This window comes from Sceloporus occidentalis, unplaced genomic scaffold, assembly GCF_023333645.1.
Source record: "Sceloporus occidentalis isolate IW3139 unplaced genomic scaffold, rSceOcc1.0.p SCAF_9, whole genome shotgun sequence".
Lineage (NCBI taxonomy): Eukaryota > Metazoa > Chordata > Lepidosauria > Squamata > Phrynosomatidae > Sceloporus > Sceloporus occidentalis.
Window position 1 is genome coordinate 43,170,014 of NW_028316989.1, and position 24,391 is coordinate 43,194,404.

The following is a 24,391-nucleotide window of genomic DNA, read 5'->3' on the forward strand; positions in this document are numbered from 1 at the left end:
GCATTTACAAGAACAATATTTAAGGCCAATTGTGCATTTGTGCAATCAGGATGGTGTTGCAAAAGCAACAAAAACTCTATGCATGGACTTTTAAAAATTAAACAAAAAATGTCTGCAACTTTTTTGCCAGTCATATTGTCTAACAGGTTACAAAAGAGAACATTTGCAAATGTGTTTCAAATGATCTCTAGTTTCTTTATGGGAGGGGAGGCAGTGTCAGAGGGGTTCCAGGAGCTATTGTGCAAAAGAATAAAAAATTAAAAATCCCATACTGTGATTTGGGTGAAGCTGGATGTATGTATGTGTGTGTGTGTGCATGTGTGCATGTGTGCAGAGGTACATACTAGGGATGGAAACGGTATTTGCTGTTATTCATTTCTTGGTCTGACTTTCTTGAGATTCAGGAAATCCAGTTGGGAAGAATAATACAGTGGTGCAAATATTGTGCAGTTTTTGCTCGCTGGTCACACATATTCACTCCCTTCCACCTCTCGTTGTGTTATAATCTAGAATGGAAGTGGATTTGATTGGCATTGTTGTAACTTGATGTACACAAGATGTGCAACACTGTAAAAGCGCCAAACGTTACCATGTCAGAAATGTTAAATAAACAAAAGCAAACTGGCACTTATGGGTTGCATAAGTATTTACAGCCACCCAATCAATACCTGCTAGTAACACCCTTGGCAGCATTACAGAAGTGAATGTATCTATCAGCGTTGCTCATCTGGAGCTTCCTACATTTTCCTCATTTTTCTCAGAAATGTTCAAGTAATGTCAGGTTTTATGGGGACCACTGTCCAACAGAAACTAAGGTTTGCCAGAGTCTCAGACTGAGGTTTGTGCTTTCATTGGGACATTTTAAGATATGTTGAATGTATGATATAGACAGGACCCATTGAGAAGTTCGAGTCATGATATGTGTCTTTGCCAGCATTTACTGAACAGGCCATAGGGAGACTGGTTGAGAGGATTCATGGAGTGGCCAGTGCCTCTTTACAGTAAAGCAAGGTCCCAGTGTGTTTCAAGAAGGTTGTGGTATGGCCCCTGATTAAAATACCTTCTCTGGTCCTCACTATAGTGCTCCATTTTTGGGCAAGATCTTGAAGCATTTGGTGCCCTTCAGCCTCAGTGGCACCTGGGCAAGATGGATTAAGTAGATCTATTTTAGTCTGGCTTCAAGTTTGATTATAAGATGGAGATGTTTGGTTGACTTGGAGAATGCTCTATGCTGGGACCTGGATGGGGAAAGTGTGTATCTGTTGGTTCTGGCTCAACTCCCTTGTTGCAACAGCTCTATAGGCCACAGGCCTGTTTCTGAGCTCTGCTCAAATTGCTGACTGTGATCTGTAAAGCCACGGTTCAAAAGTTCCTTCTGGCTAAAAGGGCAGAGAAAGACTGTTTTACACACTATCTGGAAATAGTTCTCCGCCCCAAAACTTGACTTCTTCTATGGGAGCCTGCCCAGTCATTGAGGTCATCTTCAGAAACTTCAGCTGCCCTACTTTCAATGGCTAGGCAGGGTTCTTCATTTGGAGACAGCCCTTTCTCTGTGGTAGTTCACTTGCTATGGACCCTCCTCAAGAATGTTTCCCTGGTGCCAAGAAGAATGAGTTCCATATACCAATTTAAGGCTTTTATGTGAACTCCTCCTAAATGAACAACTGATATTTTATTGCTGCATCCCACTGTTGCTTTCCACTGCCTTTATTTGCTGAGAATGTTGCCATTTTATCTGCTTTTAGATCTCTCTTTCTCTCATTATCTATTTTATTTTGTGCAGGGTTCTGTGTAATGACTGCAAAGCAACCTTGCAAATTTGCTGCATTAAATAAGGGAAATTGATCCAATTAATAAAACCAATTATTTAATTTATGTTGTCCTTGTTTACTGGTTTGGTTTCTTCTCTTATTTTCTTTTGTAAAATGTATACTGTATGTTTTTTGTTGTTGTAGATTGTTCACTGTTCTTAATCACATTTCTGAACCAGATTTGGCAAGTATAAATATCATACCGGCTTCAGTGTCTACCACTTTTTAGAAGATGCAAGAGTCCCCAATGTCTTTGCTTGGCCCTATTGGAAGACATTATTATTATTATTATTATTATTATTATTATTATTATTGATGCCTGCACTGAACCTCCTGTTTTGGGAGGGAGGTCCTGATTCAGCTAACATAGTAGCCATTGGACATGTCTGGGGACACTTAGAGCTAGTTTGTCTTAAGAAAGCATATGAAATAAATCTGTGCCCACCAATTCATTTTCCTCCTGACTGTCTTATCTCCTCATTGGTTTTCAAATGCACTGTCACCACGTCCTTCTGTGCTCTGCCTAACATCAGCAATCCTTCCTTGGCCACAATTATTCCATGCAACTAAAAGGAACGTTTCTGTTCTTCACCTTCTTTTCACCTTTCCTTTCTCACAGTCTCATACTTTGTTTTTGTGTGTAGGAGGTTAGAACGAAATATTTTCAACTGCAGCTGCGATATCCGTTGGATCCAGCTGTGGCAGGAGAAAGGTGAAGCAAATTTGCAGTACCAGGACCTGCGCTGCACAAGCATGGAGACCAACCGTATATCTATTCAGGAGATGAATATCACTCAGTGCGGTAAGACACAATAACAACAACAGCAAAAAATCCTGTTTAATTGGCCCCATGCCATGACACCAAGAATAATTTTTTTGGTTTATCAGTGTGTGAAAAACTGTTTTTGTATTGCTCTCTTCCTCTCTATTGTTGATGTTCCAGCCATGTATGACCTTGTTTGTGTTAGCAGAATGAGAACACAAGCCATGTAGAACCAGTGACATTACACCAATATGGTGTTATATTCCACTTAACTGTCATGGAAAGATCCTCTGGAATCCTGGGGTTTGCAGTTTGGTGAAGCAGCCAGAGCTCTGTGGCTGATAATTCTTGGAAAACTCTCCCTAAATAGGAAATCTCAGGATTCCCAGGGATGTTGTCATGACAATTAAGGTGGAATATGGTGCTGTAATGCTGTAGTGTGGATTGGCCACAGTTATCAGCAGCTTTGGGAAAGCCTGAGGTTTGCAAAACGATTAAATCAGGGGCAGGGCTAGTGTTTTTGAACTGACACTCCCAGCAGCCCTAGCCATCAGAGCCAATGATGATGGAGAATCAGAGTTGAAGTTCAACAATATTTGAAGAACGGCATGGTTTCTACCATTGGGGGAAAATCCAACCAGTCCCACTGAAAAAAACAGGGTCCTGGTAAGTCAACTTTAATGTCCATTCCACTAGTTCAGTGGAGATTTAAGTTAAATTCAGTGGAGATTTGTGATTTAGATTTAAGCTTTTATTTATTTATTTACTTCTTATACTTTTAGACCCAGTGGCCAAACTTTGTGGTCGGTTTGTTGTGCCTAATGTGTGTCTAACTGCTATGTTTTTCTGTTTAATAATAATGCATGACAGTGGGAAATTTTTGTTATGTGCAAAGCTCAGGAAAGAGATGTTTTCCAGCCACAACCTTGCTGATAATGCAGAGACTCTTTCAACTAATGGGAGGCGTGAGATACTATGATGTGACAAGAATGGGAGAGCAAACTCATGGAACCACAAAGGAGCAGGATGGGAGCAAAAATGCTCAAACCTAATAATCTGTACTTTGTTGGATTATTGGTTGAGGGATCCAGGGAACTGAAGTTCTTCAAAGGGCTTGCCTGTATAGCCCAAAAGGTCTATTTCTCCCTCATTCTGTGGTTTGTTGTGTTCTATTTTTATTGTTCTTATGTTTCTTGTTACCCACCTCGATCCCGCCCCGGTTCTTGTGTGGACAGTCCAGATGACATTTGGTATGTCCTTCACCGAAACTAGGGCATGACAAGGTTAAGATGATTTAAAGTAGCTTACCTGCTGCTCTGGATCATCCGGGAAGATCCAGAGCCCTCTGTTTCCATACTGTGTCAGTTGTTTTCATGGGTGTCCCATTGGGCTACCTGACATATCTGCCACTGCTGTGGGTCACTTGTTCTAAGGTCAGAATGAGACATTCAGCATTTTACCATCACTTGGCATCTTACTCTGACCTCAGAGATGAGTGACCTGCAACAGAGGTGGCTATGCCAGGCAGTGGGCCACTTATCTAGACATCCACCATGGCATAGAAACAGAGGTAACGGGGTCAGGTCAGGGCAGATGTGGGACCAGGATACTCTGAACTGCCCCTGGAGTGTCTTGGCCAGTGGGGACAAGGCCGGAGTAACTTTTCTAATTTTTATCTATACTATAGCTTTACTAGCAGGCTGGACAGACTTTATGCTGGGGTGGACAGACACCCCTCTAGCAGGATCTGTTTTGTTTCTTGCTAAAAGAAAAATGTTGGGATTACTTTTGAGAGCTAGACACTATATGATAACCAAGGGGCAAAGGCAATTATCTGCTATACCCCATGGGTTCTGGTAGGTAATTGCCTCTGAACCTCAGTTATATGGTATGTAGCTCTCGAAATTAAATCCCAACTGCCTCTGAGTTATCGTATTGTGTCTGGCACTCAAAAGTAAATCCCAACATTTTTAGTGAGAGAGAAAATGAACAGAGGCAATTGTCTACCATCCCTAAAAATTAAGGCTCTAAAATGATCTTTCAAGATATAAATAAAAGATAAATGAAAAATTATTATATCTTTTATGATGCATAAATAGAAGATCAATGATATATAAATAAAGGATAAATAAGATAACTATTTATATGCAAATGTTATTGATGAAGATCACTGAGGCTGAGAGATAGGCACTTAGAAAAATGCCTCCCCTTTCAATATTACTTGATTTTATTTGGATATTAGAAGTCAGAAATCTAGAGATCTCCCAGTAGATCCTGTGTTAGCCTCAACCTCTGTATATCTGGTCATTTGGTAGGACAGTTTTCAAGCAGGTATGTCACAGAAAGGCAAAATGCAGCCCTGCAGATGTTAATGATCTGGAACTCTCCTTAGCCCTAGTCAGCATAGCCAGTGGCGTGAAATACAAAGTGTTACAGTCCAACACCATCTGAAAGGCTGCATTTATCCGTCCCTGATGTAGTTGAAGAACCTGAAAGAATATAGGAAGAATGCACACATCTTGAAACTAAATGTGAGCTTAAGACCTGGTGAGTGGAATTTAGTATGGACAACCTGCACATATAATCAAAGAATTGGAAGTGACTACAAGGGACATCCAGCCCAGCCTGTTGCTGTGTAGGAACACATAATCCTGACAGATGGCCATCCAAGCCTATGTTAAACACCTTCAAAGAAAGAGACCCTACCACACTTCGAAGCAGCATATGTTAGAGTTGAAGCATTCGTAGCATTAGGAAATTCTTCCTAATGTTAAGTGGAATCTCTTGTTCTGTAGTTTGATATGTTGGACTACATTTCCCATAAGCTCTGATAACCAGCCATTCTGATTGGGACCTATGGGATTTGGAGTTGATTACCTGCTCTTTTTGCAGGGCAATCTCATAGTTTCCTAGCTGACTGTTTGCAGTGATAAGGTTACTAAAGGCATGAAAATATTCACAGGTGATATGTAAATGCTTTCTTCTGATATGAGGGGTATGTGTTTATTATGCCTTTATATCCGGTTGTGCATGTTTAAAAATCTACTAGACTCATGGAAGAATACCAATATAACCTTCAGTCTGAAAGAAGGTTGACACTTAAAGGATTCCAAGAATTACAGCCCAATTTCTTTATTAAACAAGGACTATAAAATCTTCTCTGCTATTTTGGCAGAGAGGTTAAAAGAGGTTTTACAGGATATAATCCATGAAGATCAAGCAGGTTTTCTTAGACGATATCTAAGAAATAACGTCAGAGACGTTTTAGGTATTTTTTGGGATATCGTGAGAAACATAATGAAAACCAAATGGACACGATTTTTTTTGATGCTGAGAAAGCTTTTCTGGATGCTGAGAAAGGAATAAAACCCAAAGTCTCACAACCAGATGCAAAACAAGGAGGAAAAGAGAATGTGGGTAGGATTTAGAGAAACTCAGTGAAATCAAATTTGATGTCACTGGAGAAGTCTATTTTCAATTCACAATGTATTCTGCACAAAACTTGTGCATTGCTGTTTGGAAAAGAACATATTTCTGTGCAAGTGGCAGCACTTTATGCAGAAAAAAACCCTGTTTCCTGTGTAAAAAATGCAATTTTGTATTCACATCAACCATGTGCTTATTTTACACAGAAGAACTATCTCCATTGGAACTATCTATATTGGAAGGCCCTTTTCCCCTCCCTTAGGACATGGTATTTCTGCATAGAAATATTATTTTCGGTGCAGAAAATGCTGCATCCTTTGCAGAGAATGCTGTTGCCTGTACAAAACAATTGCATGTGAATTTTGTGCAGAAATGTGTCCCAAACTGCAAAGGTTTTCATCAGTCCAAGTCGCTTCAACAGTTGAAGTTTTATGTCCATCTCTCTTGCTGTCTAAGGTTGCTTCCCTCTTCCTTCACATCAGAGGCTGAAGCTTTTAAAGACTCCCACTGACTACCTCTTGACTAAGCATCCCTGAAATCATAAAAGAGGGGTGCATTTCCATAACAATGACAATGTATGGGGAGAGAAGAGTACGAAAAGACATTAATTTCCTCCCATTTTCTCTCTCATCCTGTAAACATGACCTCATAAAATTATCCAGTTTAAAACACATGACCCCCAGTAAAAGTCAACCCTACACACACACACACACACATTTCCCACCTCAGGTCCCTTTTATTAAATACTGGAAGGGAGCTGTGATAGCTGTGTGTTGGTTAACTGAACGGATTTGGGAGACAACTGGAAATTCCTCAACAAATTAGAGGAGTAAACCTCAGGGATTAGGAAACCTTTAGCGAGAAAAGGAGTAGGATGGGAAGACCTCGCCTGCCATTAACTCGGGCGGATTTATGTGCATTAATTTCCTGGATTTATCGGGTGAACAGTTTCCCTGACCCGTCTGCCCCCACAAAGGCTCTTCATCGCAACTGGAAAGAGACATTCCCCCTGCTGAGATCTTTTCCTCCCCAAATGGAGCTCTTCCTGCTTGTTCTCATGGCCAAACACAGCAATGATTCAGAGCATTCCCCAACTGAGACCACCTGGGTATTTGTGATCCAACAGACTGACGTTTCTTCCCTAGTCTGACATTCCTTCTATCTCTGATATACAGACTGTGGAGTGCAATTGCTTATGTAGCCAAAAACGCAGCACCTACACACAAAAGGGGAGAAATTTTTTTGCAGAGGTATTACAAAGAAGGGAAATATCCTAACGGAGTGGTAGACCCAAAAGTGTCTCATGCAGACAAAAACATGTGCATCAAATGCTGACTAACCAATGGGAGGGGAACACAGAAAAAGGAAACCTGGGATGGTGGGAATTGAAACGCTAGAGTCATAAACAGGGTGTACTACACACTTGGATTTCTATTTCTTTAATTTAAAATCAAAACTTCTCTGTTGTCCAGAGAGGGTCTCAGAGCGATGTATGTGGAAGTGTTTTTTTTTAATACAAACAAACAAATGCAATGTAACTGCAATAAAAATACAACAATAAGATGTGTTCAGCTAGCAAGCTGAACGATCTCATATAAGAGTGTGTTGACGTAAACCTTTACAATGCCTAGGCAAAGAGAAGGAGATCCCATCGCTGGTGGCAACAGGAATCAGTTTGTCAATTTTAGGTAGAGGGTTTCTGTTCATATTTGTTTGGGGGTACATCTCATGCTCCTAATTTTGAGGATAGTAATGATACATTTTGAAGTGGAATTACTCATCAAGATGGTCTCCGTAGCCACATTTCCAGAGAGAGTTCAAGGAGATCTGGCTTTTTAAAATCTGCGCCAACAAACCAGTTCTCTCTGTCAAGGGCAATCTTGATAGAGATTTGTGAAGCTGATGGGTCCTAAATCTCTATCCAAGACCAAGCTACCATAGAATCCTTTGCATCATAATATAGATAACCAACAACAGTGTAGTGTTGCTCAGAAAATCCATTCCCTTGTCTGTTGTTGTGATGATTGCAGCTGTGTAGATTATGTCATCCTTGCTGTTATCAAAGCATCTGAACACATCAACTGTGCAAAGTATGTTTGTACTACATCATTGTTTGATGAAAAGATGGATACAATATTATATTTGAAAGATGTGTCTAGATGTAGTTGTGTCTTGGCGTGTCTGCCTTAAAAATCCCAGTTTTTATATGTTTTGTACAATTATTCTGTCAGTCTGATGCTTGTCTAGATGAGTCATCAGTTCCATGTGTTCGAGACAAACTCATAAATTGTATGCTTTCCCATATCTTGTTTTGTCAGTTCTCCATCATCCTTGTATACATTAATCCCTTCTTCTACCTATGTTTCATTTATACATTTATAAACAATATAGTCAAGTGATCTCTGGATGCATAGAGATGGTGAAGCTATGGAAGACAAAATGAGGACATTGCCCCTCCAGTATGAAATCTGCCCCCTTGGATTTAATTTTCCTTCAGTCCCCAACTATGTAGCATTGAAGAAAGAGAGAAATTAGTATTTGCTGTGCTCACATTGCCTTTATAACTTTGCTTGCTCCTTTTTGTGATCTCCTAAACTCTAAATACTCAGCTGAAGTTTTAAATTATTGCAGTCTTATTATTGCAGGACTGAATAAAATGTCATTTCAGGAGACAAATATTCATTGAGGGACAATGCCTTCATTTTTCTCTTCTGGAGCTACCATCTTGGGAACATATCTTTTACCAAGACCTCCTGAAACCCGCTAACATGCAGTACTGATCAATATATAACAGACAGGATTAAAGGCAGCAAATAGTATGTTATAATGCAAACCTCAAATCTTTTTTAAATGGGAAAAAACCTACTCAGATTTTGAAGTACCTACAGGTTAGGATGATGCTGAGATATTTCCTAGACTTTATGTAGTTGAAACAGAACAAGAAACACAAAATATTTGTGTTCCCCGTGAAGTTGTTCAGTACTCTTGACCCTCAAAGCCATTCTGAACAAGTCAGGCTGAGAACAAAGTGTGAGCCTCACTGTCTATATTGACTGTTCCCTTGACATGGATACTTATTCATTGGTTTGGTTTCTACAGATCTTCCTGAAATAAGTGTCAGCCATGTCAATCTAACCGTGTGTGAAGGTGAAAATGCTGTTATCACCTGCAATGGTTCGGGATCACCTTTGCCTGATGTTGACTGGATGGTGGTCAATCTGCGCTCTATCAACACTCATCAGGTAGGAAAATATATCCAGATGCTATTTCTCCACTTGAGCTCTTAAAGGGTTTGGGAGGAAAATGATCCTATCAATAAGCAGGATCAGATCAGATGCTTTGTTTCCAACTGAAGCCATAAGGTATTTTGACCAACGTATCTCAGATGGATCAGAGTCCAATAGCAATTCTTCATCATATTCTTTAAAATATATATATATTTTTCTCAACTGTCAAGGAAATTAAAAGAAGAAAATAAATCTAAGGAAGAAGAAGATTGGGATTTAGTAATTAAATATTGGAAAAAACAGACAGCGAAAGAAGAGTTAGTGAATTAAATAGTGATGAGAGGAAATTATATATATATATATATATATATATATATATATATGAAAACATAAAATAAAATAGGGAAAAAATGAAGAAGTAAGAAAAGGGTGGGATACTAGTAAGAAAACCCAAAGGTTAATATAGCATGGGCATAAAGAATTAAATTAACCACACAAAGAAATAAATAAAAAGTAATAGAGTAAAGATATGAAATATATTTTTTTGCTAGATAACAATAAAATATCTTCAGAAACAATTGTAAATATAGGTTGGAATAATGGGTATATGATAGATAGATAGATAGATAGATAGATAGATAGATAGATGATAGATAGAATACACACACATTTTTCCAACCTATTTCTACAATTGTATATATATTGTATAGTGTTTAACATCTGTTATTTTTGTAAGTGTGTTTGTATGTATATGTCTCTATTTTTCTGTTTTTGCTTTTATTGAGAATCAAGCTTTAAAAAAATTCTTCTTGCAATTATTTTTCAGACAAACGCCAACTGGACTAACGTTCATTCCATCAATTTGACGTTGGTGAATGTCACAAGTGAGGACAATGGGTTCCTGCTCACATGTATTGCTGAGAACGTGGTGGGAATGTCGAATGCCAGCGTTCTTCTCACTGTCTATTGTAAGTTGATGGAGAGGGGATTGCTTGAGAGTTTAGGGGAGGGAAGACAAGAAAACAGGAGATATTTGTATTCGTTTCTTGTGGGATCTCATAATGCTTGATGCAGGGGAAACATAAACTGGAATAAGGATATAAATCTTGCTTTATTTTCTTCTTGCACAAAAGAACAAAAAAATTCAAAAGCTTTCTTGCTATTTTTCACAGTTTGATACTTCTTTAAGAAAAAAAAAACCATTTGTTCAAAAGATAATGTATGTAAAATACAATGTAATAAACAACTGCCCAAATGAATGTGTGTATGCATGCACACATGCAAATACTCTTGCAGTGAGGTGAGATACCCTTTCTTTTTAAGGATGGGCAAATTTGTTAATATTATTTTCATCCCTATATGGGAAACATAAGCCATATCTTTCATGGGGTTTTCCATATACATGTGGGAACTGATCTCCAAACGTGATGGGAATGTCCCAAGGTTCCTTGGATGAGAGGAGACATACTAGTAGGAGAAGTGCTAATATGAAGCTTGTTTGCCACCTCCATTAAGACACAACTTAGGCATGATCTATCATGTTCTATTACAGTGATTCCCAAACTCTGGTTCTCCAGGTGTTTTGGACGTCAGCTCTCAGAAGTCTCAGCCATCTTGGCCAAGTGGTCTAGGATTCTGGGAGCTGAAGTCCAAAATACCTGGAAGGCCAGTCTGGGAATCAATGTTCTATTATGTTCTCTGAGATCCACAAAGAACTCTCTTGCACTGTGTAATTACATTCAGATGGTACATGTTCTAAAGGATGTGTTTGGCATCTGTACACTGAAATTCCTAATCTTTCCTACTGCAAATTCACCAATGTCCAGCCTAGAGCACCTGTCTAGCAATGCCTGCTTCTTTAGATTTAGAATTAAGGTTGAGAAGGCTATGGAAATTTAAATAGATATGATCTAGTCACATCTACTATCAGGCAGTGAGGCAACATCTTCAGGTAATGGATAATAGGGACAGCAGTGATGCCACCTCCAAGCCATTTTCCACAGCTACCTGCCTGTATATGTCCTTTGGAGAGGGGAGAAAGTTGTATGTATTTTTCACCCTTTAAACTACCCTTGTGTCCTCAGTCATGGTGGCGGACACCATACAATGGCAAATGTTGAAACCAGATTCAACTACCCTTTCTTCTGAGTGCGCAGTGTGGAGCCACCATGTATTTTTATTTAATCCAGGAGGGCTTTTTAAAAAGTGCAATGAACTTGTTTTTGTGGAAAGACATGTGTAAAAAAAATTTTTTTCTCCAAAAATGTCCCACAGTGTTTTAAAACTGTGAAAAAACTGTAATAATTTCTGCCAGTTTAGGAGAAATTTGAAATTGCTTGCTCTTGCATGCCAGAATGAAGTAAGTGAAGATTTAAATCCTCAGAATTTGCATGCATACAATGTTTGCTTTTGTGGCGGTGTGCACAATTGCTGCTGCTGCCGCCACCTTCTCTTTCTCCTCCTCCTTATTTTTGATCCTGTTGAAATTTTTCTCAATCCTGTCATCAGGAGCCTGAACCTCCTCGTTCTTTGCCCTTCCTCATGAATTGGAAATGTAGAACTTGTTAGGCAAAGTAGCTAAATTCATGCTAATCTGCCCAATTTGCATCATGTTTATGGGGTGTACAACTCAGTTTTATTTGTCATAACATTTGGGTGCAAAATTTAAATTGTTCTAGTGCAGAGTACAATGTCCCTGCCAGCATGTAGAATTAATATTAATAAATTGTCTCTCCTCCTCCAGATGTTTTCCCCCCTTTCCTTTCTCTTTTCTCCTGATCTAATGGCTGTAAATTCACACAAACCAGCAGGATTGTGATGGGCGGTGTGAGCCATTTCCCTAAACAGCAAGCATGGTTTAAAGTCTCCGTCAGAGACAGAACCTCTAATAATATTGGATTTTTCCAAGATTCATTTTTCTTGACAAAAGGACTCATCCTGGTGTGTCATAGCGGTGGTGATGTGGATATGAAAATAAGCAGTGATCCCTGACTGAATTGGCCACCTTTGCAACATCTCCCCTCCTTTTGGCAGATTACTTGTCAAAAGAGAAAAGGGGATTATGCTGCATCTTGACCTCTTTAAAACAGCATTTGCCAGACCTTCACCTCTTTTTGCGCCCCCTTCTTAGAGATTGTTGAAATGAGGCCTGTGAAACCGGATAAGCTGCCCCCTCTTTATCGATGTCTCTTAGGAGTAATCCGTCAGGCTCCACATTCCAGTTGTATTGGCTGAAGCCAATAGTGGACAGGGCAAGAGCCAAAAGCAATCAAGTCCTCTTTCCTTTTCTCTCTCTCTTTCCTACTCCCTTTTCCACTCTGTCTGCCAACATATTCTTTTTTGCTCTTTCCCCTTCTTCATCCCCACTTACCAATCTTTCAGTGAAGGAACAGATCAGTCTTACAGCAGCCTAAAGGGACAACTTTAGGCCACTGTAAGATTTTTGTAACCACTGTAATTTCAGAATAGAAGGATTTGGAAATTAGACAGAGGACCGCTTGAGATTATGCGAAGGACTACTTGCAGCCATAGTAATGCAATCTGCAGGGGTGAGACTGTCCTATGTAGGGAAAAAATGATGTAGAAAGTCCAGAACTAGATGGATAGTTTTCCAACCTCCGTTTCAAGAGCCCCACAAGTGGGAGACAGCCACTCTTTTTGGCAATAAGGCTGCATTTTCTACCCACTCATAATATATTGAGCCATACTGTATTGTTTTCTTAGAACAGGAATGGACAAAGTATGGTCTTCAGTCTGCATGCAACTCCTTAATTCCACTTTGGACCTTTCTAAAGCCTCTAACCATCCCACAGTTCCACCAGTTCTTTCAAAAACTCAGCATTATTTTTAGCTAATGTTTTCCCTAAAATCGCACGCAAAAGCCCAGTGTGTGGAAACAGGTGAAAATATTGCACCCCAACCTCACCAGCATTTCAGGGTTTTGCACTGTCCCCAAATATTTCTGTCGAAATGACAGTAGGAAGAGACACGTCTTCACTTCCATCACCATTTTGGGAAGGCATACAGAGGAAATTCATTGAGAAGCTTTGCAGAAGGAAAACAGAGGTGTTTGAACTTGGTGTGTGTAAATGCGAACTTCATGGGTGAGGCTTGGGGGTGAAATTGTCCTCTGACTCCCACACAGTTGTCCCTCCTTGTCATAAACCAATTAATTCTGTAGTGTCTTTGAATTATTAACCAAAAATGCAGCCAATGAAGAGACTGAGCAGCTCCATCCTATGTGAAAGTAAGTGATAAGGCCAGAGAAATAAACCATATGGTTCATTTTTGAACTACGTGGTTCAGCAACTACATTCCACTGAAGATGGAGACTTTTGCCACCCAAAAGGTTTAATTTCTTTCATGACTTGCTAGCTGCTTTGCTATGGATCACAGTCTGGCAATTTGCAGCTCAGATGTATGTTTACTGTAGATGCCTGTAAGCATCTGTAAACTCCCCCCTCAAAGTAGAATCCTTGAGAAAGCTTGCTATGTGCACACTTACTTGATATGTGCACACTTACTTACACTATTCCCCACAATGAAACTTGTGTGTGGCTATGAATTACTTTCCACTATAACCTGTGTATGCCTATAGTGTCTAGTTTTTATATGCAGAACAGTAGCTCAGTGGATCCCATTGGTATATTACAAGACAGTTCAAAATGAAATATTGAAAAGCAGACAGATAATCCTTTGCCTCCAAGATGTGCTTAGTGTTACCTAATGGCTTGAAACTGCATTATATTTTAGCATTGGGATCCATATACCAAGGGATATTTGGGTATATGGATCCAGGCTCAGAGTTTAGGAAAGGTGTATAGGGATGCCATTTTCACTAAATTTCTTCTTAAATTATGCAATGAATAATTTTACCATTTTTTTCTAGCTGTGAGAAAGAATTTGAAAACCACAGCATTTTCACAATTTGGGACATTCTATGTAAAATTTGCACCAAAAATGACCTTTTCATGCACAGGAAACAGCTTGCTCTCTGCCGAAAATAGTATTTCTGCTTGGACATATTATTTTCTGCACAGAACAAGCTGTTTAGTGCAGAGAAAATGTTTTTTCTGTGCAAAACAACCACATGTGAATTTTGCATATAATACGTCCTGAAATGCGAATAATTTCTTCATCTCACTTACATGTTCTAAAATCCTGTTACTGCATGTGCCTTTCCAAATGCATTTGCTATCCTCATGGAAGGTGCTGTTCATATGCAGTCAGTGGTTGCAAACCAGTGGTGAAATGGCAAATTTCAATGCACAGGCTCTCATGATAATGAGTCTCCATAGCCATGCTGCCAAGGAGAGTCCAAAATGCAGGCAGCTATCTTGAGTTGTACTAGGGAGGGGTGGGTAACATTAGTCCATGTACCAGATTAAGCATTCACCTCTGATGAGCCAGTGAATTCGCTTCTACATATTTGCAGTGTAGCAACAAAAGAAAGACATTTCCATTTTTGGAACATGTTATGTTGGGGGAATACGCTGTTTTCAAACACAGCTGCACATTTTGGAGGCTTCTGAGTGTACAACTGTGCCTGAAATCCAGACATACACTCCTTTCTTGTCTGTTCATAAAAAGAAATTGTTTTGTTTTGGGGTTTGGGGCAGTTTTTGTGTTTGCAGTAAGAGGGGTGCAAAACCGGGCAAGAACACATTGTGTTGCCCACTCTAATAAATATCAAGACGACAGATATAGCAGTTTCCTACTGCAGCAGGAATAGATGGTTTGCAAAGTAAATTTAGCTTTAATTGCTGTTTTCAAGAGCAACAAAATCATCTGAAGTTTCCAACTAATTTCAGAGGAAAAAGGGAAGTCTTGGGGTGATGAAAGATAGTTCCTGAAAATCAATGCATCCTAGCACCTCAACCCTGAAAGTCCCAGCTCTATTATACCACGGACCACATGTTGTGGCTTATGTATGAGCCACTACAACAGGGAATAAACTAATATATTTATTCATTCATTTATTTTGATTTGAACATGAGGGTAGAAGTATTAAACTATGCTTTGTCTATAAAGGCCCGAACTAATTAGTTCTATTATATATTATGGCATAAGCACAATATCATATCATTAAGCCTTGTGTTAACTGAATTCAAAATAACAACGCCTCCTTCTTTCCATTTTTATTCTCCCTACTCTTAGAGTGTTGATGCCAACTTGTGATAAAATATTAAAATTCTGCTCCAAGACAAGTTGGCTATTGCAGTTTGATTAAATTATGCAAACAGTCTGAATTTTTAACAACTGTTTTGCAAAATGTACTTTGGTTTTGCTAGCCTTTGGATAGGCTAAGCTGCTCCACTGGGCACTAAGTACTAATCCCAAACAAACACATCCAAGCAGAACTCAGTTCAGTTCTCTGCTTGAGATTTCAGTGAGCATTCTTTACATGCTTCTGAGCACATATGCTCTCTAGATTATATGGCCTTGAAGTGTTCTTTATTTTATTTTTTAAAATGCTAAAATAATACTTTGTTTTGCACTGGTTCTATATTCTGTGTTTTTCTGTACTCACCATCCAAAGGTTGGCCTTCTTCCAACCTGGTGACTTTTAGACGTGTTGAGATACAATTCCCATGTTGGCTTGGAGATTATGGAAGTTGAAGCCAAACACGTCTGGAGAGCAACAGTTTGGGGAAATTGAGTCTACATTTAAAGAATGAACTTCATTCACAAGGATACACTGAAAGTCTAGTGAAGTGGGGAACCCCATTATAACATTTCACTACCCTGAATGTAAATACCAAGCTTAGTTTAAAGTAGCCTTTCCTAACCTACTGTATATACTTGACTATAAGTCAATCTCATGTATAGGTCGGCGGCAGGTTTTGGGGAGCAAAATTATGGATTTTGCCATGACCTATTGATAAATCGATGGTAAAACTTGGAGGGTCCTTCAGTGTATGTATATGTGCACATGGCAAGAAGGACTCTAATTGAGGCTTCTTGCTTCAGCATTTCAATTTTGGTTTCACCCTTCACTCCCCAGACAGCAGCAGCCAGCATGGGCAGGAGAGGGACCATTAGTTTGTTTTATTTAAAAGCAACCGATCACCCAGGACTTTTTCTGCTTGGCTCAAGAGAGAAAGCAAGTGCTCTCCAGTGTATGTGGAAATCTCAAAGAGCTGATATCACATTACTATACTATTAAATAAGTCAACTTGGAATTTTGGGGTCAGTTTTTGGGCATAAATTTCTCAGCTTATAGAAGAGTATATATGGTAGATTTCTCTAGAAGTTTGGGGGTGCAACTTTCATAAGTACTAGCCAGCCTAGTAAAAGAATAAATACAATAGCATCCTAATATAGACTTAGGGAACTGTGTAGACTGCCCCTAAGGGGTGGCCTGCAACTGCCTTCAGCTGCCCCAGATTGATGCCATGGCAACCGCATGCAGCGGCCCCAATGTGGCCTTTCCAGGGTGCAAAAAAGAGAGGCAAGAAGCAGCTCCTTTTTGCACCCTGGAAAGGGCACAATAGCCATGATGCCGCAACTTTAAGGTGCTCCTTAGGTGCTGCGTTGTGTGGATGCAGTGCCAAAGGAGCGTCATGATGCTGTGCACCATGTGGAACGACGCATGTTGTCATGCCACAGTGGAGGCATGCGTCATGTAGATGCCACCCCCGACTCTGCCCCTAGGCTGGCCTTTATGGCCGGTCTGCACAGGCTCTTAGAATAGGAAAATCTGGCTTAAGTGATGCTAGGTTGATGAAAAGACACAACCACTATGCCCCCTTGTTCTACCTGTCAGGAGGCTCTATAGGATGGCTATTTCCCTGATTTTTAAGGATTGAATGCTCCTCTCCTGTCTCACTTACAAGCCTTAAAGTTGAAGTTGTGTAAAGGATCCCTAGTTGACACTACTGTTCTAGCTCAAGGCTCCCATCCCTTTGCCCTTTTACCCTTAAAATCCCTTCCTGATCTTGTTCCCAAACCTCAGTGGCACTTACAGTATGCAAGCAAGTGCTGGTCATTGGGCTCAATGTGGTAATGTGTAATCCATCTTCTTCATTAATTCTTCAGTGAAAACATCCAGACAGAGATGTAGAGAATGAAAACAGTAATGATTTATTGAATAGCAAGTAGATTAAATTATATACCTGGTGCTGTACACAGTATGCGGTAACACTTCAGTTTAAAAAAAGTAATACTTTTCCCCATAAACTCTTTCCACATTCTCAAATTCCTTTAAATTAAAGTTCCCCACTTACTGTCCTATTTCACAGTGATTCAGAGATTTTGGTCTTCCATGTCTTTTGGGCTTCAAGTCCCAAAAGCCCCAGCCAGCTTGGCCAATAGTGAGGAATTCTGGGAGCTGAAGTTCATCACAGCTGGAGGACCAAAGTTTTGGAACCACTACTTAATACTTCTATCTGACCCCCATCTTATTTGTTTCCCTCAAATTTTAATCTGCTCCTAACTGCCCTGCCACTGTCTCTAGTTCTATCTGATCCTATCTGTACTCACTGAAAATAAGCTACTGGCTTTATATACTGTATTCCATAGCCTCCTCCAGCCCTAGCATTCAGTGTACCTTTTATGGACTGGCTCTGCTCAGGCTTGCCTACCTTCATAGGATAGTATATTGACTATTTGGGGTAAAGTTTGAATGGTAGGATCTCTTCCTATTTTTTTCTCCACCATCTAAATACAAAGAAGAAGAAAACAGTTTTATCATCCATCTTTTGGCTCACACTCTCCCATACAATCTGGATTAAATATTTGATTGTTCAGTTGATCACACATTTTCTAGAAAGCTTTGGTTTTCCAGATGGTTTTGCCTTTTATGGACCACCATTCACATTATGTCTGTCTCTTCTCCTGTTTAGATCCTCCCCGTATCATCAGTTTGTTGGAGCCCATCCGGCACATGGAGCACTGCATTGAATTTTCGGTGCATGGGAACCCCCCACCCCTAATCCATTGGCTTTACAATGGCCAGGTTCTCAGAGAGACGGAGTTCATACGAATGGACCTCTTCCAGGAAGGGGAAGTCTCCGATGGCTGTTTGCTCTTCAACCATCCAACTCACTACAACAATGGCAACTACACCATCGTGGCCACCAACTATCTGGGGACAGCCAACCAGACTGTCAGAGGACACTTCCTGGAGAAACCCTTTCCAAGTGAGAGACAAACAACCTACACTTTTGTAGATCTTTCTTTCTTTCTTTCTTGGAATGGAAGAGTCTGTCACTTTTCATTTCTTTCACATTCAGTTTCTTTTTTACTATCAAATTTGTGTGATCCTGAATGTGAAGAATATTTCAATGTTGGGGGATATATATATATATATATATATATATATATATATATATAGTATGTTTGTTTCACCTTCCTTCCCTGACCCACTCTGCCTTTAAATAGAAATTGGGTAAAGCGGCCAGAGAGCCCTGAGTGAGGAAATTGAGATGAAGTTTGAGGCTAAACCAGGAAATATCAATCTTTGCTCATTTCATTCCTGCACAAACAAACATCAAATGTTTTCTTCCTAATGGGTGGCATTACAATGATTTTACGCATTTTTCAGTGAGTTTTGGCATTGTGTAAGTTCCCCCCCCCCCCCAATTGTTTTTCTCTCTACACAAAACACCAAAATACATTGGATTAGTGCAATATATGCTGGATGAGACCTAGTATGGCATTGTGGTTTGAGCATTGGACTATGATTTGAGACCTGGGTTTGGACCTTTGCTCAGCTACGGAAACACACTGGGTGATCTTTGGGAACCCCAGTTTCTCAGCCTAAGAGGGAGACAAAGGCAAGAACCCCTTTAAACAAATCTTGCAAGAAAATCCCATGTCACCATAAATTGGAAATGATTTTAAGGTACACAGCAACAAGAATCTGAAGGAGATGGGAGGCTAATGCTAATACTGAATGGTGATGGAGTTGGGATCTAACTAATTTTCTTGACTTGGGAAAGCATCTCAACACATCAAGGCACAATGTTAAGAAAATTTTGCATATGAAAAACGAACAAAAACTCTTCTTGTGAAAAATACACTGCTGTGTAGAAGAACTGTTGTGTGTTTGTGTAGAACTCAAGGTTTTGGCACAAATCAGTTTCTCAAAAAGTAAATCCTGGTGTGAAAAGTCACTGGAAATGTGTAAAAACCTTTTCAACTCCACCCATCTGAGAGAAGACTTCTGAAATTATTTGTTCTTCCATGAAAGGCTGAAATGAGTGAAGATTTGCATCTCCCAGATGGAGGTAGCAGTGTCCCTTCCTTTCCTAAACAAAATTTTCATGCATCTCATCCAGAAACAGGAGATTTCACCTAGTCAGTTGTTTCCCTTGCTTTCGAATTCTCTCCCAGCAATTTAGCACACTATGATGGGGAAAATTTTACATGGAAGTGCAATGCAAAGTCTCTACTTCATTGTGGACAGGTCGATTCCTTTGTGTTGGTAGGAGTGGACTCTGAATTAATTTAATCTTCTGAAATGGCAAGGATTTCAGAAGCAGAGTGAGGTTGCTTAGGTTTGCACAATCCTAACCTCCTACTTGTTTGAGAGGGGGAGGTCTTGTTAGCCTTGGAGCGCTTAATCTTAGCTGATATCTACATATCTGAGAATTCCTCTTCATGAACTCTCTAGGTGTTCTCTTTAGTTGAAGGAAAGAAGTAGAGTCTTTTGGGAGACACAGGGCCCGAAGAGACAGGCCAAAATAAAGCTGCTTCAGATCACTTTGGAGATATGCTGTTTAAATGCTGCATGCATCCTAAGAGGCCAAGAAGCTGTGCCAAAGTCATGCTCCAGCCCACAGAGCCTTTTAGAGGACCACTAGTTGCTCACAATGGAGGTCAGGGCTCTCTTTTTAATGTGTCTTCTCTTTTTATTGTTTCTTTCCATAAGCGGAAACATCAAATTTACATTTGTGCAGTGTATTAACATGGATTGTGTAGTGCTTCCAGCTTTGGTTTAAACAGGCCCCTGTATTAAATTTAATTTTGACTCAGGCGTGCTTGTTGCCATCTGAAATGCCGTTGTGAGAAAATAAAGCACCCTTTGCTGTCTCCCACAGCAAAATGGGACATTTTACTATACACAGCGAGTGCGATAACAATGGTATTCTAATTTATTATTTATACCGCACTATACATGGAGCCTTCTCTGTACATGAGCTATAGCCCATTAAAACCTAAATCCTTTCCTCAGAGAACTAGCTCTCTGCAGAGGTCCAAGCCAATTTAGATGGAATAAGGGGGAAAATGTATTTCGGGCTTTAAGGCTGATAAGTTGTCTGTCTGAGGCCTAGATTACATAAATAGCAAATGAGGTTTGAAAACCATTCCTGGACATTACTGCTGCGGATGGGAAACAGCATAGCTAAGTTGGTAGAAAACAATTTCATTTGTGTAAAATTAGTTCAGCGGGGAAATGTTAAGCTGGAATCCTTTCTCTTAACATGCTAGTTTCCCATATGCAGGGTCAGGGCTGCTACTTATTCATTGCTTTACAAAGAGGAAATGCAGTGACATAGAAGATTGATTGATTGATTGATCGATCGATCAATCAATCATTATGGTCATATTCCAGAAGACAAAAGTAGGCACAGGTTTTCCTAAAATTTACACATGTATAGATTTGTTACTGGGAACTAAGTGAGGAATGGAACAATTTGCCCCAGTGTTTTAGACCTCAGCTTCCAGAATCCTCAGTTAGCATGGTCTATGTTCAGGGATTTAGTCCAAAACATCTGGGTGGCAAAAGGTGTCTTGCCTCAGATTTAAAATGAGAAGATGGAGAAGACTGTGACTAACTGACTTGTGTGTTTTGAGACTTTACTCATTGACTACATACTGAAAGTCCGAATGAGCTCATCCCAGGACTCTATATATTCCTTATATCTTGGGTTTCTAGACGGACTAGAGGGTTGTCTAAAGAAAAACAGAAAGAAAGCTCACCATCTGAGCCATCTAATTGTCCAAAAACTGAATAGCATACCTAGAACCATAGCGAACTCTGGCCAGCTGGGTAACATGGCAACCTCACTTGCTCCAGCTTGGGAGCCATATCTTATCTCCTCCACTGCAAGAAATATCTTTGGTGGCCTCTAGAGCATGTTTGCTGTGAATCAGAGCCCTCCATGGTAGACAGAATGATGAAATCTCATTGTTGTGGGATCCCTTCTCCATCCATTATTCATTAATACATTCCTTTACTAGTGGCTTAGGCTGCTCTTGTCTGTCCTTGAACCTGTTTGATGAAATTTGGAGTAGATCCAGCCTCAGATTAAGACAATGCATACGCACAGGGTTTTGCTCATGCAGCCCACTCCCATCAGTATTCACAAGGAGATTCAACTAACAAAGCATGATAGGAGATTGCTTTGTACAGAGAAGGTGCCAGATTCGGTCTCCACAATGTCCAGTTAGAAAGATGAAGGAGCAAATTATGAATGCATTTCTCTGCCTAAGACACTGATGAACTGTTAACAGTCAGCGTAGACAACAGCGGAGTAGGACAGGTCAATAGGTTGACAATATAAAAGGCAGCTTCCAATATTTTAGGTAATTTTGAATTGGAATAACAAAAAAAAAATGCTTTTTGGAAATGTAGCAGACTCATTCTCTTCAGTCCCTCTACATATACCTCCTGTCTGCATTCTTCTACTTCAAAACAAAGTTAATGCTTTGTATTAACTGTTCAGCTGTTTTGCGCACAATATAATTAGGGTTCTTTGCATCAAACTCTATATATTCCACTCTTTGCAAGATGAAAAGAAGTTCTTAATTTAACTAGCATGTAATGTCATACATTTTCCCGAGGATTAGATAGTATTTAGCACACAGGTAAGCCTCCCCCCCTCTTTTTTTTTGGTGGAGATCAGAGCCTTAAGGTGTCATTCAATTGTGCTTTAAGGATAAGCGAATGCTTAACTGTGGCTTGAAATCCTCCCTGTACAGGTAATTAAGATGTATTTAATATCACTTGTTGAACATTGCTATTGATGATTCTCTACATATATTTCTGTTTGTTTAACTTAAGCACATTAATATGCATGCACTGAACAAGTATAGAACCTAAGCTGTTATCTAAAGTAAGAAACAGAAATGTATATTCCAAGAGTGGCTGGCTCCCCTGGGTTGTTATTGTTGTTGTTGTTGTTCTATGTGTTTAAGTCAACTTATGGGGAGCCTAAGGCAAGCATATCATGGGGGTTTATTGGCAAGATTGGCTCAGAAGAGGTTTCTCTTTGAGGTTGAGAGAGTCTGTGACATATCCAAAGTCACCTAATGGCTTTCCATGGCTGAGTGGGAATTTGAACTCTGATTTCCAGAGTCATAGTCCAATTTGAAACCACTACACCATGCTATTGATCTCCTGACTATCAGCAGAGAATTTTGGAAACTGTAATGGGATGAGCATTAAGTTACCCCAATTACTAAATCACTAATTCTCTGGCCTCCTGACATAATGATTCCCAGAGTTCTGTTGTCAAAAGGCATTGCTGTTAATCCAGTTTGCAATCTGGTTATGCCATGACAGTTGCAATCAAGGTACAGTTTAGATATTTATATAACATATTGTGATACGTATCTGGTTTGAGAGAGGAGAAAAATAACTAGTAGTTTAATATTGGAAGAATATTATTGCTGACCAACTCATTAATAATGAGACCAGACACAGAGAACTGGATTATAAAATGGGCAACTTTATTTAACTCAACTTATTTAAACTTATTTCTTCGAGAACTGCAAAAAACCAGGGGGGAGAACCTTGTGTAGGAACAGCTGGCAGATGGTCTGCTCCAAGACCAATTCCCCAGCTTCCAAAGGGCGAAAACACCTGTGCCCCAAGGGCAATCCATACTTTGGGTTGCTCCCCGGCCGGCATCCGGAAGGCCAACCCAAGACTCCCCCACTTAACTCGCCAGACTTAAGTGAGGATTTAAATCTCAAGCCAGCCCCAAGGCAAGTCTCTTTCCCTTCACGTTTACTCGCAAGACCTAAACGTGATTTCCAGAGACCTAGCTTCACCCTTTAGGAGGGTGCCGAGGTGTTCACCGAAACATCTATCTCCCCCCGCCTATGCGTGGAACCTATTTATGACCACACCCATGCCAATTGTCAAAGTCCTCAACCAACAGTGTGGGGTAGGCGAAAAAACCCTTGGAAAGGGGAGAAAATTCCTACCCGGCCCCGAGGCGACCAGAATTAATTTTCACACTGATGTCGAGGTGGGAGGGTGGGCCAGCGTTTGAAGCCAAGTGAGAGGAGTTTGGGCAGGGAAGCCCCAAGCAAGCTAAACCCCGCCCCCTCCTCTCCCAACAGCCAGCAGAGCATGCTGTTTTCCTTTAACATGCTGGTCTCTAATGAGAGGCCAGCAAAATCTCCTCCCCAGCCCAAATGGTCGGGGAGAAGCATTGCTGACCAACTCATTAATAATGAGACCAGACACAGAGAACTGGATTATAAAATGGGCAACTTTATTTAACTCAACTTATTTAAACTTATTTCTTCGAGAACTGCAAAAAACCAGGGGGGAGAACCTTGTGTAGGAACAGCTGGCAGATGGTCTGCTCCAAGACCAATTCCCCAGCTTCCAAAGGGCGAAAACACCTGTGCCCCAAGGGCAATCCATACTTTGGGTTGCTCCCCGGCCGGCATCCGGAAGGCCAACCCAAGACTCCCCCACTTAACTCGCCAGACTTAAGTGAGGATTTAAATCTCAAGCCAGCCCCAAGGCAAGTCTCTTTCCCTTCACGTTTACTCGCAAGACCTAAACGTGATTTCCAGAGACCTAGCTTCACCCTTTAGGAGGGTGCCGAGGTGTTCACCGAAACATCTATCTCCCCCCGCCTATGCCACAGATAAGGGGCAAGCGTCGGCTTAGCCCCTATCCCCCACAAGGCTGGCCAAACAGCCAAAACCCCTGCTTGCAGATCTCGAAGAAAGAGCTGGTTCCCCACTTCAAAAACGTGGATGCCATCCGCTCAGTAGAGCTCAGGCTTAAGCAACATGATATCATCGTGAACCAGGTAGAAACCCAGTCCTCCATTCATAGCCTTGCAGATCTTATTGTTGGCCCTTTTACAGGCCCTATTGTAAAGGCGTGGATCACCTCCACCGCCCCAAACTCGGTGTGGCAGCTTTGCCGACTCTAACAGCATAACAAAATGCCATCTCTCATGAATGCACCG

General features: G+C 40.4%; 1 protein-coding gene across 3 annotated transcripts in view; it reads left to right on the forward strand.

Moving 5' to 3' along the window:
- Positions 1-24,391, forward strand: part of LOC149307419 (NT-3 growth factor receptor) — a 366,336-nt gene that overhangs the window by 141,775 nt on the left and 200,170 nt on the right. For all 3 annotated transcript variants that reach the window (XM_089539129.1, XM_089539130.1, XM_089539131.1), the window contains exons 5-8: positions 2,456-2,613; positions 9,100-9,242; positions 10,054-10,195; positions 18,071-18,367. In XM_089539129.1, coding sequence (XP_089395255.1) covers positions 2,456-2,613; positions 9,100-9,242; positions 10,054-10,195; positions 18,071-18,367 — 740 coding nt within the window. The remainder of the gene's footprint in view (positions 1-2,455; positions 2,614-9,099; positions 9,243-10,053; positions 10,196-18,070; positions 18,368-24,391) is intronic.